This window comes from Thamnophis elegans, chromosome 5 (assembly GCF_009769535.1).
Source record: "Thamnophis elegans isolate rThaEle1 chromosome 5, rThaEle1.pri, whole genome shotgun sequence".
NCBI classification, from domain to species: Eukaryota; Metazoa; Chordata; class Lepidosauria; order Squamata; family Colubridae; genus Thamnophis; species Thamnophis elegans.
The window spans coordinates 27907133-27926649 of NC_045545.1; the positions used below are offsets into that span (position 1 = coordinate 27907133).

At 33.3% G+C, this 19517-nt stretch overlaps 1 protein-coding gene across 4 annotated transcripts in view; it reads right to left on the reverse strand.

The window, feature by feature from the left end:
• Nucleotides 1–19517, reverse strand: part of NFIA (nuclear factor I A) — a 322795-nt gene that overhangs the window by 20815 nt on the left and 282463 nt on the right. For all 4 annotated transcript variants that reach the window (XM_032218140.1, XM_032218139.1, XM_032218138.1 and 1 more), the window contains 2 exons: nucleotides 17853–18018; nucleotides 11876–11967 (listed from right to left, as the gene is read on the reverse strand). In XM_032218140.1, coding sequence (XP_032074031.1) covers nucleotides 11876–11967; nucleotides 17853–18018 — 258 coding nt within the window. The remainder of the gene's footprint in view (nucleotides 1–11875; nucleotides 11968–17852; nucleotides 18019–19517) is intronic.

A 19517-nucleotide genomic window follows, 5' to 3' on the forward strand; every position in this document is an offset into this window, starting at 1 on the left:
CAATAGTTGGGTTTATGAACATTCTATATCAGTTGCCAACCTTTCGGACCTCAAGGACCACTAAATTCATAATTTTAAATTCCACAGACTACTAACATGAATTTTTTAAAAAGATAAATAGTATTTAGTGCAATATAAAAATGCAAATAATTTTTCTACGGACCACCAAAATTTTCTCAAGGACCACTGGTTTGTGACCTTTGTTCTATATCGTCTACTTGTTTTATCTCATTTTTGTCTTTTTTTTCTTGAACATCTTGATTGATGAAAATGTGGACTATTAAAAAAAAAAAAACCATGAAAGTTCAGCAGATAGTGTTAGACTGCTAAATACATGAATGACACCGTTTTTAACACTTCTTGCATTTGTAATCCTGCCAAGTCTTGCCTGCCCCCAATAGCTATGTATTCCCAGAAAGTCTTCAAAATATGTCAATGCAGCAAAAGTTGTCATGAAAGCCAAGTATCAGCTGGAAATAAAATAACACCACGAAAGTGTTAATGCAGTTGCCATCCATGTACAATTATGGCAATCTGGATTGTCATGGCTGATACTTCTAAAATGAATTAAAACAAACAATGCTAATATAAAAATCAAATCTCATAATTATATGAAATACTTTTATGACACAGGACTATATTGAATGTACAAGGAGCCTGGAAAAAGGGTTCCCTTTATTGTTCCTATATAACAAAACAATATGTGCAGTGGTGCTTGAAAGTTTGTGAACTCATTTGAGTTTTCAATATTTCTGCATAAATACGACCTGTCTTTTTCTTCAATAAATGAATGAACAAGTCTAGCGTTTTTGACTTATGTGAGCTTCTTCATCTAGTTTTAAAATTTGTTGGAAAACAAATTATGCTTTTAGGTCATAGTTATGCAGAAACCTGCAAATTTTAAAAAGTTCATAAACTTGTAACTACCACTGTATTTTGTGAAGGCTTTTTGATAGGAGATATTTATGACCTCTGGGGTTTTGTGGTTGTTGTATAATAAATGCTTCTGATGTTTTTTTTAATAATGAGCACAATGAGAGCGTTTCCATTTTCAGTTTGGGATTAAGTTAAATACATTTCATCCTATTTCTTACTTTGAACAAAAGCATTTGCATCATGTTTAGGTTAATTTTGTAAATAACCAAAAGATTATTTTGTGGGTAGGGATTCCCTTTAAGCATAAAAATTACTTTTTGCTTTATTTACAGTATATTTCCATTTGAGCATAAAATTAACTTGTAGTTTATTTCACTGCTTCTAACTGGATGAAGGCCATGTGATTAGTCCAAACATTTTATGATTTCTGGGTCCAACATTCCCAACCTATTTAATTTTGTCTAGACAGCAGTAATATGAAAAGTTTTCAGAGATATCTATATTTATATTTATGTATATATGTCTCACACTAAAATGCAGTGAGTTTTTGATCTGAATAGAATTGGCAACAGAAAATTAACCCATTGTCACTTATTTCAAATATGGTATTCTGGCTGGAATTTCCTTGGACAAGATGGAAAGATTTTTGTTCTAGAGTGGAATTAAAATTATTTTAATTTATAATTGACTTAGTATTATAATACAAGTTGTTAACTATCAACTGTTCTAAAACACAATATATTTCTTTACATTCCATTACAGCTTCAACATTTTATTTAAAATCAGATTCTAATTATGTGCTTTGTGCTAATATGTAGCATATTAGTCAAGAGTTTAATAATTTTATTACTGAGATCTGTATCTTGTCAATATGTGGATCTTTGAAAATCAACAAATGGAATATTAATTCAGTGTTAGGAATATAATCTAACGGTTGGGTTGGCAATATATAAATCATGTAACAATGTTACATGATTTATATATTTAAAGAAACACCTGTTTCCTTAAATCATACTGTAAAATGTGATTGGTTGCTGTTTTCCCTCAATCGGCCATAAGAGGGAGCTAGAATGACTGTTAACTCTCTGTTTGCTAGATGCTGGGTTGATCTGATCTGAGTGTTTTGGAAGCTGGCTGTTAGAAAGTGCCGTGAGCTATTGTAAGTTTTGCAACTGCTAGCAAACTTTGAGTACCAGATTATTTGTATGTTTATGGACTATGTTATTTGGATTATCCCTTACCTGAAAGACATTGATAACTGACTGCTTTATCCGTGTATGACTTGGACTGTTTGATGGACTCTGATACCTCTATTTCCATGAAAGTAAAAGCCTATTTAAATTGCAGTGTCTCTGTATGCTGGTTTGTGTGTTCTCCAACACAATTCTCAAAACGCTTCTCTGAATGCACTTGCTCTCCCAATGGGGAGCTTATCTAACAGCATTGACTGTACTTCACATTATTGAAACCAAATGCTGTATTTTATAGTTTTGTAACTGAAATTTGAAATATAAGATTTTATTATCACTCCAGCTCATTACACACACCAGCTGGTAAGAAGTGACCTGAACCTGATCGAGTGGGACTTATCACAGTCCCATTAATTGGTCACCTCCACGTATTTCACTTTTATTTAATAATGAAGACTTGAACACAAGAAAGTGATTTCAAGTTAGAAGGCACAGAGTACTAATCAAAGAATTTAATTAATTTGAGCCCCATTAAGATCATGCAATGTAAGTACCTAACTGTATAGTTAAATGAAGTTTAGGTACACACAATTTCTTTAGAATTTTGCTGTCTTCATCTCTTGCAATCGAGAGATGGCATACTATACTTCCAAATTTACTTTCGGCCCTAAACAACTACTTGAGTAATGTGACTCCTTATTCAGTGAAGATAAATGCTTTGGAATTGTTCAAAAATAATAAATATGGCTGCCACAACAGTGTTTTCATAAGATTAGTTGTTAGGCTATAACTACACTTGTGGTTTCTGCTTGCCAGGAAAATGGGTATTTTGACCTTTGTCCTTATGATGAAACATGAAAGTTTCACAGTTAGCTTAGCAATTTATTCTGAAGCAGACTAAAAAAGCTGATTTCTTTTTCCTTCTAAAAAGAATTCATTGTATGAATGAACTTTAAGCATGGAAGTTAACAGTATGAACTAATAGCAGAATCCCAATTGTACAGCATTTTTCATTTCATAATATGCAGTTCTAGGGCGTCACGTTTGATCGGGTTCATTTTCTTTACATCCAGGGCTGATCACACAGATGGGTTGTGTCAGACAAGGAAATGTAACTTAATGATACCATTTAACAACCATCAAAGAAGGGCAGGGTCTTCCAAATTATGCCAAACCAAGCTACTATGATGTAATTGGGCCTTTCCAGTATCGTAACAGATATGTCATGGACCCTCTTAACTGTTGCAATTAATAATGCAGGAGGAGCTCATAAACAAAAGCAAAACACTCTTTGTTGTGTAGACAAAACAAAAGCTGTGGAATAAGAAAAAAGAAGATGAAGGAAAAAAACAACACTTTTATTTTTTTTATGTGGCCATGTTCTTGGTTTCCATTCTGCTGTTGTAACAATTATTGTACTAGCTCCTCTGACAGAGTCAATAAATCGATTGGGATCTAATGCAGCTGCAAGGGAGGTTAATCCAATACACCATCATCTGCTGCTGTGAAGGTTGTTGGGGGAGGTGAAAGCAGAGCTCAGGAAATCAGTAAGGAAAAATAAAGGTGAAAGAATACCTAAGAGCATTTTAGAGTCTGCTTTACATGGAAACAATGCCTGCAAAGGGACAGATTTGAGAAAGGTTGCTTCTGCACTGGAGAAATATATAAACAAACACGGCATTATAAATTCGGCAGTGCTTTAATAAGTACAATGAGCAACTCAGGTTCATGTAACATCATAAGTGTGAAAGTTAAAAATAAAAAATGCAGTGTGAACCTTTTATAAACGGAGCTAATTTTTAAAGTCCTTTTGAGGATGAATGCATGAATGAATATACAACACAAACACACACACACACACTCATTCATTCAAAGGAGCTTTAAAAATGAATGAATATATATTTATTCATATATACTGTGTATGTGTGTGTGTATGTATGTATATATACATTCATACATACGTTTGTGTGTGTTTGTGTGTATTCTCAAAGGGACTTTAAAATTTACCTCCCTTTATCAAAGGTATACAATACATTTTTTATTTTTAACTTTCTGTGTGTGTGTGCGTTTGTGTTTAATGGTACCAAAGTCGACTAACTTTTAAATAACCCATTTTTTAAATAATTCAACATTATGTTCCACCAAAAATAAAAAATGGATAGGTGATCATCATAGTCACTATATTATTGGGTGAATGGCAGTGTTTATGTAAAGACCACTGGAGTAGCTGTGAGAGATTCAGATTACACTGCTATTCAAGGTTCTCAGTCTGGAAGTTTTACTTTCCAACATGCTGAATAATTAGTGCTAAGAAGCAGATATGGAATAATACAGAAAAACAGAACAATGCTTTTTTGTGCCATGTAGTTGTCCATGACTATCTGATCCCTTTTTAAAAACTTTCTGCAGTCTTTCTAAGATTCAATATTTACTAGATTATTTTTTCATATGATTGGGCATCACAGTGTCTTTCATCCCTGTCTCTAATCCTTCATCAGCCAATCAAAAAAAATGTAGCATTCTACATGTATGAAAATAGATTTCTGACTATTTGATTACTAGTTGATTTTCCTAAGTTGCTGTGTCTGCAAGATGGGACTGTGTGGAAGGAAGAGGCAAGAGAGGAAAGGAGGAGATTCAAGTTGTCAAGGCATTATTTTATTTATTGTGAAATCTATATTAACATATTCCTGCCATTAAATGCAAACCCAAGGGTAAATTAAATAATTCAGCTGGGGAATAGGGAACCAAGTTCTTCTCAGCTAAATCAAACGCTTAACTATTTGCAACAGTTTTGCATAAAAGTTGAATGCAATAATACAGAACTGTCTTGTTAAGTATCTGTTTATTTAAGGAAATCTGTACAGTGTGCACAAAGAATTACGGTACTTAGCAAAACAGAAATCCTTATAGCACATTTATCATATTTACTAATTTGCTAACTTTCACAAATCAAATGCATGTTTGGTGTGCCAATCTTTAAAAAAAGCCCATGTCTGTAAAAACTAAACAAATAAATGACAGATCTTATAAGTAAGTTATCGACTTTTAATATTACTAGATTAAAAATATAAGATTTAGCACAATGTTTTAGAAAGCTATATGTATATATGTGTTACAAATAGATTCCAATGAAATTGGAAGTGCTCACCAATAGATGATTTAGTGAGGGAAATTCCCAGCCAAGGTTACAGGAAGAGATTGAAATTTACTTGATATGTCAATGAAGACTCAAATCATTCAGGCCAAAAGTATCTAAAAGGTGGCAACTGGACCAAAATTTGTTAATCTGAGACATTTTGTTGCTCATTGAAGCAACTTCTTCAGTCAAAATAATAAAAAAAAAAACAGATAGGCAGAGAGTCAGAAAGTCTTTGGAATATACCAACTCTTGCCATACCAACTTCAGGGGTTTCTCCCCACAATGTATTTCAATATATCAATAAAAACTCAATTTGGGTACAGTTGCCATGATTTAACCTTTTAAATACTTTTGTGTGCATGATTGAGTCTTCACTGACATATTGCAATACAGTTTGGGGAGAAAGCCTTGAAGTTGGTACATTCCAACGACTCTCTGACTTTCTGCCTATTTATTTTTTTTATTTTTTTTTGAATCATGAAGTTGCTTCAATGTGTAACAAAATGTCTCCGATTAACACATTTTGGTCCAGTGGCCATGATTTAACCTTTTATATACCTCCTTGGTACTCTATTAATAGTGTGGTTCACAGCTACTTTGAAATAAGGATCCCACACATTATCAAGTAGCTGCGAATGAGAAACACTGTTGTAGACTGATCATTTGAGAGATTTAGGTTATTTCATTTATAAAGCAAAGCTTTACTTCCTGTTTTAAGGGAAAAACTACAGTGTATGTGAGTATGGGTGGAAAGATTAATTCTATAGGAATTGAAGACAGATTAATAGAATCAGTTTCCAAATCAAGTTTCAGAATCAGAATCTTAAAAAATAATGACGTTGAATAGCAGCAACCTAGCTGACATGATTTAAATGCTGGTTTATTACTTAGTCCTTGAAGGATATAGCTGCTTTCCTCCCCAAAACACCCCTTCACGGGTCCTGTTTATTTTCCTTTTAATTAGTAAAACTGAGGGTAGGGATTATCTCTCTCTGTTTTTAATTATATTATCTGTGTTCTCTGAAAAATAGAATAAAATAGGAAATTTCTAACAATAAATAAAGCAGGGAAAGACTACAAGTGTATGTGTAAATGTAATTAAGAAACGGTCAATTTGCACAACTGATCTATCAAGAGTTAAATTAACCCCAAATGAAAGAAATCAAAATTTGAAAAACACTATACTAAAAAAAAACCTTAAGCTTTTAGCTCAACTTCAGAAGTTACTATTATCAAAGATGTTCTGGGAGAAGCCATATTTCCAAAGATATTCATGACTAGTAACTTCTTCCCTATGCAAACTAGACACAATTTTCTTCAAATTCCAAAGAAGTCATTTCTAAATTGGAAAGTAATATCAGACTAAGAAAGCAAGGAAAAGGAACACCCACAGTTAAAAGAAGTTCATATAACTCTTGCTTATTTTCATTTTAGATTTTAAAAAGAGCAGGAAATAGCAATAAGATTGTATGCTTTCCCCATGGGCCCTTAAGCACACTAGCATAATAGTAAGCAAAGCAACTATGCTGTCCCACTATAAAAATCACGACTCCAAATGAAAGCTGGCAAGGAAAGGGAAGCAAGTTTTAGCTTTCACTTTACAGAGTGTCATGGATTAGTAGTTCATAGAACTAATAATCTGAGAGTCTGCCATATCCGCCATAAAGGAATTGCAGCATATCTAATATCACTTAAGTCCCTAATATTAGATATCAAGAAAAGAGAACTGATTATTTTCAGCAGATGACTAATGTCACAGGGTACAAATAGGATGGCATTTGTACATCTTTACAAAGTAGAAAAGTTCAATTGCATATTAAACATTTTAATTCATCCAGCTAAACAACACATTTACGTTGTAGCTTTCTCTACATAGGAAGGCTACAATTCAAATCTTCCCAAAAGATTCCATCAGTTCCATTGGACTACCAGTCCCATCAGCCAACAACATTGGCTTTATAGGCAGAGACTCATTCAAATTGTGGATAAACACATCTGTAAAGGGACAAGATTGGGGAAGATCAACATAATCATTTATTGCACATGGTGTGGGAGGAAAGAAGGAAAATAAACTTCAAATGTCCAGATTTTAACAAAATGTCATTTTAATTGTTTTAGCAATTTATAAACATGATTTTGTTCTCGAGAATACTAAACCAGAACATAAATGTCACCTACTATTTTTGTCCTTAAGATTTAGGATTTTTAAAAAAAGATAAGTTAGTCCATTCATTTTAGAATGAACTGTTATCCAATCGTACTTATTTTCATGTTCATATTTTTGTTGCTTTCTATAACAAAAAAATGTACTTCTAGTGAATTTAAATGAAACTATTAAGACTAGGACAAAACAGATAAAGATTCTTTGATCACTACTCAAAGAAATAACAAAACAAATTAAAAATAAAAATAAAAACTTGAATACCTGCTGTGGGAATTAACACCATGGAATTATTAATTGTTATATAATTATTATTAATATTTACTTGTCCAGAAGCTGAATTGAGTTCACTAAGATGCATTTTGAATAAATGTACATAGGGTTTATAAACTATTGTATAACTGACTTCAGAACTGTAGCTTTAAATAGCTTGCTTTAAAACTCCTCCCAATATTAATAGAATTCCTTAGACTGAAAAAGAACTAGCATGGTTTCAATGTAAAAACAAGTGAATTCTCTTCTTGTTACATCCTTTGAATTAGAGGGGCTTGAACGGAACTGGAAGTATAGCAGTAAAGAAATGAAGGCTGCTTTCTAGAAATAGGCTTCAAAGAGTTAAAATATTTCCCTGAATTGCTGGTGTACTTTCTGTGACCTTGTTCGGTGCAGAGGCTTGAAATCCAACACAGTTTAACCACTTCCATCTTTGCAGCTACAAAGGAGAACCCTCACTGAAGACTGCAAATTGAGAAATCACTACAAAAGCCAACAGTGCTCTCATTATGAGTTGTGAAAAGTATTGACTTCATCACTGAAGGCGGTCTCACAAAGTTTGTGAATATGATCTGATATTGTCTCTTTTTTATATTCTAACTAATTACTGCTGTTGGGTGACTACTGATTCCCTCATTGCTCAAGTTGACTATTCTTATTTATTGCGTCCAATCGCCATAAACTAATTTTTTAAAAAAGTTTGTCTATAACAGGTAACTAACAATATATTTGTAAAAATATTCTGTACCTATAACAGGCTTCGTGCACTGATTGTTTTGTGGAACACATTGAAATGTACACAATTAAGCCCAATTTCCATATGCAAGCTGTGGCAATTAACTGCATGAAGTATGATTGCAAAGTATTGATTCTTGTTGCAGTTTGATCAAGTGGGACAGCTTATGTTTGAGATCTGGCGATATTCCCTAAACTAGGAGAGAGATTATCCAGTAGTTGATGACAAGGTCCACAACTTAGTTGTGAGATATTATACACAACCAACTCTCCACACTGGAATGAGCATATGTTCAGTATGGCCATCACAACAATGAATATTGAACGATCAATTCAATATTCAACTTTGTTGCTCTACAATAAGAGATGATCTGGCTGACCCCAAGGATGGGGTCAAATACATCATCCGTTTGGAGACTCTACGCCCCCAGAACAGCCCCAAGTCCAACCCGCTTGAAGTCCACTGAAACTTATCTTGCACCAATTTGCCTTTATCTTTAGTAGTTCAGATACTTGTATATAGATAGCATGAAATAAAGTCATAGCACTTTTGAATTCTATCCTGGCTCCTGACTTCTTGCACCTGACATTCATATAATTAATGCTATATGGAGAGATGATATTTTATACCCAGAATATATCCCTTCATATTGTCTTATCTCCTCTGTGTAAACTATCCATGCTTTGTTTATTATAGATAGTTATATGGAGTTCTGCTTATAGGATATAATTTATGTAAATCTGCTTGAAAAGTTTTTCTCTTCAGAATTTCTTCCAATATGCATATGATGTGGTAGAATGACATATTATGGGGTATAAAGAACTACTTCAGCTCATCTATTGAGAAATAAATGTTTCAAGAATGTTAGTCTTCCTATTGGAATTTGCAATATGGAAATGATGATGCTGTTTGTATCATACTTTTGCAGTAGCATCTCTGTTTATTTGATCTGACTTGACTTCCATTTTCACAGAGGAAACAGATACAATTTACCCAATGCTTAATTATTATTTAAAAATTACAATTGCAAAATAAAACCATCACTATCTTCTTTTTGACTTTTAAAACACTCTACAGGAAAATTTTACAAATTAAAGCAACTGGTTCTTTTCTTTCTTCACAATTATTGCATATTAAGTTATCAATATGGTGACCATATGGACAAACCTGAAAAGGGACCATCTGAAAAAAAGTCATATGTATAAACAAATTTAATTGTTTACTAATTTGTTTTACAAAGGAAAATTCAAGAGCAAAAACAGGAAAAACTAACAAAATGCATATTTTAAGAAAAACATCTAAGATTATACTGTATGTAAATTAATTTTAAAAAGTTAATTTCAATTTCTGTATTTTTCACATGAATGTGAAAGATTGTGCATTAAGTAGTATCATTTATACAATAAAAGTCAAATGAGTTAATCATGAAATTAAATTAATATTGGCTGAACTCAGGATGATGTCCAGGGATTTTTTTTAAAAAAATGTTCCATTTGATGCTAAGAAACAAGTCTTTGAAAGCAATTTTTAATCTTTTCTGAAGGAACTGTGTTCTGTAAGCTACGAAGGACTTTATTCATATTTTAGGGATTTCTTTTTTCCCATTTGTAGAACGTAGTACCTATCCCAATAATCTCTGTGATTTGATTTCAATAGCATGCTGAACATTATTAAGAAATATAGCTGAAACACCTTTTGAGAGATGTTAATAAAGCAAGTTTAACTTTGGCTCCATATTATTAGGTTCTGAATAAGAGTAAAAAAAAATAGAAGCAGTGTTTGTCTTGCAGTTATTGCTTAGAAGAAAACCTTAGAATGTGAGGTCATTTAGAAAAGTTTTAACTTTGCCCCTTGCCTTGATTGAATTTAATACTATACATTTAGTCTTTCTCATATGCATATAGATATAGCTTCTTTTACGCCTAGTTGGTACTTTTTCTTTGTGATAAAGCAGGTCAAGGGTTGTGGCTAATCTAGAACAAAATCACTCCAGTCAAGGACATACAACCTTTTTATAGCTGAAAGCTGAATTTAGCCTTTGAGTGGGACGCCAAATGCTATGTATTCCAAAATATGTGAGCAAAGAATTTGGTAGGATCAGGGCCGCAATCACTTCATTAACAAATATGCTTAAGTATTACATAGACATGGCGACTTTCAATTTCTTAACTAGACTTATAGTGCAATGCTAAAGGTATCTGCTCAAAAGTAGCTTTAACAAGGACTACTTTATCAGTCATTATGAACTCACAAAATAAATGGCTAATGGAATCAGGATAATCAAGACATTCTCTGCATCAGCTGCATGGACCAAAGAAGGATTGTTTCAGTCAGTTTAGAGGTATTTACTTTCTATGAGACTTTTGCTAAATATCATGGTGAGCTACACTGCAGGCTAACAGCATTCCACATTTAATTAGGTACCATTCTTACTGAAGATGCTAATCTCATTTAAGCAGAGGCCATTCATAATATACTGCAGCTTTCACAATTCCATAGAGTGGTCAAATATTACCTTTGTTACAGGTATATTAGAAAATATCAGATGCCATCCTTCTGGACGGATGTCTTTAGAAAAGCTATTTGTGGTTTTGCTTGGTTTTTCTAAATAAAAGAGCAATTGAACAAGCATAGCAAGGTGGATGGTTTGTTGGAAATTGCATGCTTTTCTCTGCAATGGAGAAATCACGCGCCTCAAGCACGCAGTATAATATGATTACCTATTTCATTTTGGATCCTTTGCTCTATGTCATTCAATGTATTCTTGATCCATGCAGTGATTAACGCCTTTAGCAACTGCCTTGGATATTATCAACCCTGATTACAGAGTAACTGAATGGGCAAACTTACACTCTGATTTTAAACATATGAAAAAAAAGTATGTTCCACTTATTTGGACGGTTTCCACAGTAACTTTGTCTGATGTTGGCTAAAGTCAAACCAAATAAAGCAAGACCAGATCTTGTTAATATTTGGGAGACCAGTAGAAAATCCAAAGGCTGTTGCCTTTTAGCAGGTGTCAAAGCTGATTCAAAGAAGAGGTTCCTTTTTTCTTTTCAACTTATCATATGGAAAATTAGTTTTAAATTTGAATTTAAATATAGTTGCTAATTGCCAAAATGTATATAGGACTGGACTTTCTACTTACAGTTACATGAAATGCTATGTCATAGCATTTCTTATAATGTTGTCATGTGTTGTCAGTGCATAGAACAAAATATATTCTAATTGAAAGTAGCCATCTAACTATCTTTAGAGCAGAAGATTGTTGGAGGGAAAAAGAAGAAGAAATAACTCTGTGGGGAAAAAAAGGCCCACTATTGCCATGAGAATTTCTCAAAACAAAAAGAATTACCAGAAGTGACATTTCACTAATATTCAGACCGTGAAGATGAACTGATGGAAAGACACAAATCACTTGCAAAAGCAACACTAAAGAACAACAAAGTTGTTAACAAACAGCATGGCAAACAGAACGGAAGTTGAAAGCATCCCACCTGTGTCTGTTGAGGGATATTTACAAAGCTTGGATCCCGTGGTCCAACACTGACGAATCGATTTGCAGGGGAGGTGCTGGGTGTTGAATAGGCTGTGAAGGGAAGGGACACATGCGTTCAGGAAGCAGCACTAGATCACAGACAAACAACAACAACACTGATCTCAGAGCCACCCAAACAAATGTTGAACATAAAAATGAAGTCACATTATAAGGATCAAGAATCTGACTTAGGACAACTGGATTTCAAATGATGGAGAAATAAATATGGACATCAGTAGGCAATAGAAGAGTATCTTGCTTTTTAACATCAACCAATGCTACATATTTGAAGTTAAGCTTGGAAAGTTAATTCAAACGGCTTTTCTTGTACAAAGATCCATAGGCAAGAAGTCTTGGGGACTGCAATATTACGTTTGAGTGACTAGTGCTTTAAATTAGTCTAAGATCAGAACAAATTGTGAATTGCTTCTATTACACAGTGATATGAAGAATGGCTGATAAACATAATGTAATAAACTGCAAGTGTACTTTATAAATAGGCATGTAGAAAATAGCATTTATGTAAAGCTGTTATCCTTAATACAGTGAACTTTGGCCACATTATTGGCAATTTTTAAAATGTAAAAAGTTTCAAATATTTCTGGCTTTCTCATTGTTATAGCATATGATTTGGGGCTATGACTGTACCACCTCTATTATCAATTAATTTATGATCAATTCTGATTCACTGCAATTGGCACAGCAATTCTATATATGGTAGAATGGAAGAAGATTGTTTCTGATTTATATAACTCTCCTGACTATATCCTCTTTTTAAAACTGTACCCAAATAGAGACTGACCCAGATTCAAAAGAACCACAAAAGCATTGGATCCTGCACAGGTGTTTTTTTTATATGTATCCCTAGATATTGGGGAGATATCTTATTTTGAAATAAAATACCCAAGACATACATGTGAAATATGAATGCTTTCAATTGTCATGATCCTACCCTGTTTCTGCGAAAATAAGACCTCTCTAGATAATAAGCTCAATCGGGCTTTTGAATGCATGTGCTAAAATAAGCCCTCCCCTCAAAATAAGCCCCTGGGAAATATTGCAACACAGCAGCAGCACTGAGGTGAACATGCTCACCACCTTCTGCACCTCAAAAATAATTAGACCTCCCCGAAAAGAAGACCAACTGCTTATTTCGGGGGTCAAAAGAAAACAAAACTTTGTGTTATTTTTGAGGAAACATGGTATATTCTATTGCTATTACGTCTATATTATTATGCTAATTACTATTATAAAAATTTACTATAGTATTAATTTTTATTAAATATTCCTTATATATCTTATTTTATTATGTGACTATTCTATTACAACATTGCCTCTTTACTATTACTATGTTACACCTTATAGTATTATTATACAGCAAAGTCTTCATCTTACAAATCCTTTTCTGCCTTTGCCTTAATTCTTCTCTCTGAAATTTTTAATTATTTTTCCTTCTCTATTATTGGTCAGTATAGAGTACAGGTAGTCCTCAACTTACAACAGTTCATTTAGTGACCGTTCAAAGTTACAACAGCACTAAAAAGTGACTAATGACCGTTTTTCATGCTTACAACCATTGTAGCATCCTTATCAAAAGGATCAAAATTCAGGCACCTGCCAACTGACTCATATTTATGATGGTTACAGTGACCTAAGTCATGCAATCATCTTTTGTGACCTTCTGACAAGCGAAGTCAATGGGAAAACCAGATTCACTTAACAACCATGTTACTGACTTAACAACTGCAGTGATTCACTTAACAACTGTAGCAATAAAAATCATAATATGGGTCAAAATTCATTTAACAACTGTGTCATTAAGCAACATAAATTTTGGGCTTAATTGTGGTTGTAAGTCAAGGATACCTGTACTTGCACCTTTCTATGTCCTGCTTTGCTTTGGCTCTACAATTCTTTTTCCTCTGCATCACCCAGACACCCTTAATAAGGCAGTTTGTCTAAGCAACCTGCTTCTTCCATAGACTGTTGTTTTGCTGAGGGTTGGGCATGGCAAAATGAGAAGTAGACAGACCTTCTTCATGATTGTCAGTTCAAGTTTTTAGAAGAATAATTTGTTAATAATACAGAATATAACCTCTCAAAGAAGTATATAACTACTGGTTTAAAAAAGTAAAAACTATCTACTGTATGAAGACTGGAGCTTTATGTCTATGAAGATTCTCAGACATCCAGATCATGATTGTCCCAATGGTGCTTTTTCAAGAGGCAACTGGACTTTCTGGTTTTTCTTTGAGGATGTTTTGCTTCTCATTCAAGAAGCTTCTTCAGCTTCTTAAGAGTTGAAGAAGCTTCTTGGATGAGACATGAAATGTCCTCTAAGAAAAACCAGAAAGTCCAGTTGCCTCTTGAACAATCACCTTTGGGACAATTGGACCTTTATGCGTTATTGCAATGTCCTAATAACATAATTAATGGTATAAATTAGGTAATCTCTACCATATTCAAAGCAATGGCCTATCATAAAAGTATTGTATAACTCAAAGAAATATAATATATAGCTAGGGAACAGTCATGACTTTAACTGAGCTTGTCATGAGACTAACATTGGAAAAAACAATAAAAAATAGAGAAATACATTAGAGAAAATACCATAAAACACATCAACATAAGAATTGTGTAATAATCTAAATCTATATCCAAATATATATGTCTCTTTCCCTCTCATAAAAATTCTTAGATCTAATGTCATGTCATGCAAAGTCTTCTACTCAAGATTTGGAGACACAAAATCAGCCATACTTGTTAAATGAACAAATAATATGATCTGTGCAGATAATCTCCTAGTTTTTACAACTTTGCAAGGACATTGCAAATATATCTAACATTATCAAAGGAACTTATTATATGTAGAAGGGATATGAGTGAAACACAATTCTTATGCGCTAATAAATTAGCTGTTTATTAATTAGCTACTAAACAAGCCAGCTGAAGTTCATCATATCAAATCTAAAAACCTTTTGCTATAATGTAATATAATAATGGTTACTTCTTATTTACGCATCAACACAAATTCCTATTTATATGTGTTTCCAAATATTTAAATCTAATTTTATACACTGTTTGTCAGTCCTGAAATTAATATTCGTAAATGTTTTTCCTAATACTGCTAGCAGTCAGTTCCATTTTGAAGTAAATGCAGACTGAATGGTTCCAAAACATATCTAATACAGTTATTAATGTAGCAGCAACTTTGACACTTGTAAATCAGTATTTTTCAAACTTGCCAATTTTAAGTTGATAGACTTCAACCACAGAATTCTGCTAATGCTGGGTGGGGAATTCTGGGTGTTGAAGCTGATACATCTTAAAGTAGCCAAGTTTGAAAAAAACTGATCTAAATGATGCTTATCTATTATGTTTCAGATTCTATTTAGAGAACAAAACCACAGATTCGGCATGCATGAGGTCATGTTGCAAAAGAGTATGTTGTTTATAATGAATGAACGACAGAAATATAGAAGAGAATAAAAAGAAAGTAAGATACTTCACAATCTCTTAGCATCTCCTGAATGTCACAATCATTCATTGTCATTAGGCAATATTTTAATCATCAAACAATCATTTACTTTACAGAAGCCCTTAAGAATAAAAAAATGCTGATCTGAAGTAATAGTTGTTCTTGTTGCTATTAATCTTACATATTTGCTCTTCATATGTATGACACAGGATGAAAGAGCCTTTGTTCTGTCCAAATAATATCTGAAATGTAATAGACATTATCTCCAGTTGTTTGCTTCCAGATAATGTATGTGGGGAGGATTAATGTTTTAGAGATGTTACACATTAGAGCTGACAACACCAAACCAGAAGTTCTAATTCAATATACCAAAACATATAACTTGTGACTTGTTTTTCATTTTCTGTGACACAGAGGGTAGTCTTAAAATTCCTGCTTTTTCTGAAATAATTATTACCCTCAAAGAAATATAGTCAACAAAGCAATATCCCAGGCAGCGTTAATCTAATACAACATGCATTTTCATCTTTCCAAAGAGGATATGTATGGTACAAGCAGGTCTGCTATTCTTATATGATTGGTGATAATATTTGATCTTCTACAGATGCTGTACTAAGAGGCGGACAAGAACCTGACAGAAGAAATATGAAAGATAATCCTCCAAAGCCAGCCAGTTCAACTGCTCATCGTGTTTTAATGTAGCCCTCCCATAAGATTCATCTACTATGGCATACCATTCATTTTTTCCAAATAATAATTTATCACCTATTTGTGATTGTGGGAAGCTCCCATCGGAGCTTTCAGGAGGCTAACTGTGAAACTGCCTACACTCATGTTTCAGATTCCATAGCTATATAAATTATAAATCCCTGGGAGGATTAACAAATCCAGCAATCAGGAAATTTCAGTTTTATTTAATCTAGTTTAAATCAAAGTTTCAGGCACACAGCAGCTGTGACCCATCTTTTGAAATGCATTTGATGAAATCTTTAAAAAAATCACAAAGGGAACAATTAAGAATACAGGTTGTTATGTTTCAACAACCCTTTGTCTTCTAAAAAAAACAGAAATAAAAGGTGTGAAAATTCATGTCATACAATATGTTTTCTTCATGCAATGCCATGATTATTTATTTTATTTCATTTGTATTTGTCAGAGTGAATAGCAATATTCTTTTTTTTAATACAGCATTTGGAGCTCACAAAGCATTTTATATCATTATCTTACTTCAGCCAAATAGTCTGTCATGAGTGAGTAAGACAAAGTGGATGTGCTGAATCTACAAACTATCAGCATTAGTGGTAGTGATAGTAAAGGCTGAAAGGCCTTTAAATCTAGTTATCATGTTATTAATAGCCTTGAATACAGTGACTGTTACCTTCTTAATTACCAAGATGGGTACTTAACTTAATTCAACTCAGTGCTCTTTAAGTCTTCTTTTTATTAGCATGTTTTTACCTCTTTCAGAGAAGAAAAAGGAGTTGTCTAAATGTGAAATATTTTTATTCCTACATATGCATCTAAACAGATTAAAGCATCAGTGTGCAATATGGTGTGTCAAAGTGTTAAGCTTTCAAAGACAAGACTGCAGGTTATGTTTTTGCTCATTCATTTATTCATTTTTTGGCTTCACACTGCTAAAAATGCCTTTTTTTTGCAATGAGTTAAAACAAAGAATATTACTGGAGACCCAAACAGCTAAATCACCATACAGCTTGCCTGTAGAGTTGTCACATTCCTTCTCTATAGTAAGGAAAAACAGGATGGCCCCAAAATGAGATCTTAAGACTTTTTGCTCAGAGATCTTTGCTTGTCGACGATACTTTTAAAGATGCTTTCAAACTAGTTTTAAATTAATGAAAATTTCTATCAATATTTTTCTTTCTTTAGGCAATACTGATATAACAGCTTATCATTAATTTCATCTCTTCTTATAGTCCGATCATATCAAGTGTCAATAGGAATTTCGTGCTTCTGCTGCTCTAAGAGTTAAAGTAAAGACCACAAATCACCAATAAATTTCCTCTCCCCTTTTGAAACTGTAAAGCACTATGCCAGCATCACCATTAGACCAGAGATGCATTCTGGTGATCAGTATAAAATATTAGAAAAATTGGGTAGGAGATGTTTCTGCACTGTTGAAACTTGTAAAACAAGGACAAATTTTGACAAGAAAAAAAAGCTTATATACTTTTAATTGAATGTGATATTAATAAGAGTCAGACATACTGCACATATCAAATTGCTTGCAACTCTTCTCCCCTCAAAAAAGATACTATTTTGCAGAAATCTTCCATTGCTTATTTGCACAGTCATTTTTTCTCTCTCATTAAATCATTAGTTGATGTACTTATTTACAGGAATGTTTTAATTTAAGTTTCATTTTACAGAACTATGAAAACATAAATCTCTTTCAAACCCATGTCAGCCTCATGTTTCCTCCTTTGGCTGTACTTACTCGGTGATGTGGGAGAGGCAGCACCACCTTCTGTCGACGTGGTTGGAGGCTTTGTGTCTGGCACTGGAAGAGGCACAGGCCTAGCCATTGGGGGTGGAGGCGGTGGTGGCAACATTGGGGTTGGAAGGAATGGATTGTGCACCTTGCCTTGGCTGCTACCATTGGGCTGTCAGATACAGAAGAAAAATGAACCATTAATTGCCTCAAATGGAATCAAATGGCTGGGATAAATACACATGGCATAAACCTAACATGGCTAAAGGCTTAAATGGACAAGGAAAACTCAATTAAAATTGGTTATCCACTGTTGTATTAAAGAAGAATGCATACGTCCAGTCTATATTAAAGAATATCTGAGAGATTTTATGAATTAAGGTAAATATATGTTTCCCAAGATAATGATGTGAAATTGAATTTGGGTCGGTCACCGGGACTTTTATTTTTATATTGTTAAAAGTCTGTAGAGAATCTCAGTCATCCAGATCATGGTTGTCCCAAAGGTGCTTTTTCAGGAGACAACTGGACTTTCTTGATTTTTCTTTGAAGATGTTTCAGAGCTGAAGAAGCTTCTTGGATGAGAAACAAAATGTCTTCAAAGAAAAACCACTTGCCTCCTGAAAAAGCACCTTTGGGACATCTTATATTGTTTTTCATATAGTTATACTGCAGGGACAATAGCCAGATATCAAAGTAGCTGAAACAATGCATAAACAAAGCTCTATACATCAAACATAACACATGGTCATTCTCTGATATAACTTCTGTACCATTAATACCTTCTCAAGAAATTATGCAATACAGCTAGTAGCTATTTTTCTCAAACACTTTGTAGTTCTATGGATCCAACTCTGAGATGTGGATCTAAAACACTAGCAGCCATGCATTTTTTATTATATATAGATTACAAATTGAGTGCTAAACGCAAGAAACATTCTGCTATCAGAAATGTAATGAGTAAAAATAACTATGGCCTTCATTATTTTTCACTTGTACTCTACTGTGAGACAACCAAATATTATTTTAGATAAGGCTATATACCGAGGTAGTCATTTGTCCATATAAATGGAATGTTATTCTAGTAACCTGAAGATAATTACTAAATTTAACAACAACCTAAGATAATTCAACCAAAATTTTGGAACACTGTTTAATTTTTCAGAGATAAGGAAAAAAGATAATACCTCCTAGGAATAACAGACCATAAAAAACTCTACTTTTATCTTCCCGAGTTCAAGTACTGGTCAAGTAAATCTCAAATGCTACAAGAAAGCCATTAAAAAAAGTAAATGTAGCTGATTTAAAACAGCTGTTTTGATTCATTTTTCTACATAAATAATTAATAAAAATTATTATTATTCTATATTTTGGAGTCACCTTGGAAATCCAGGAATCAGATCATAAGAAACTAAATAATTATCTTTTGGGGTCATATTAATTGACAGTGTTTCTGAACATGAATGTGAAGTTCAAATCATATATACAATATTGTATGGAATGCAAAATTAAGACCATCAAATTACTGATGAAGTCAATTTACCCATTGCTAGCTATTATAGGGCAATGATCAGATACTATATAAAGCAGGAAATTGCTGTGAATAAGCAATGATGGCAACATGAGGTATAATAATAGTACAAATAGAAGCAACAGAACAGTGTTTGATGC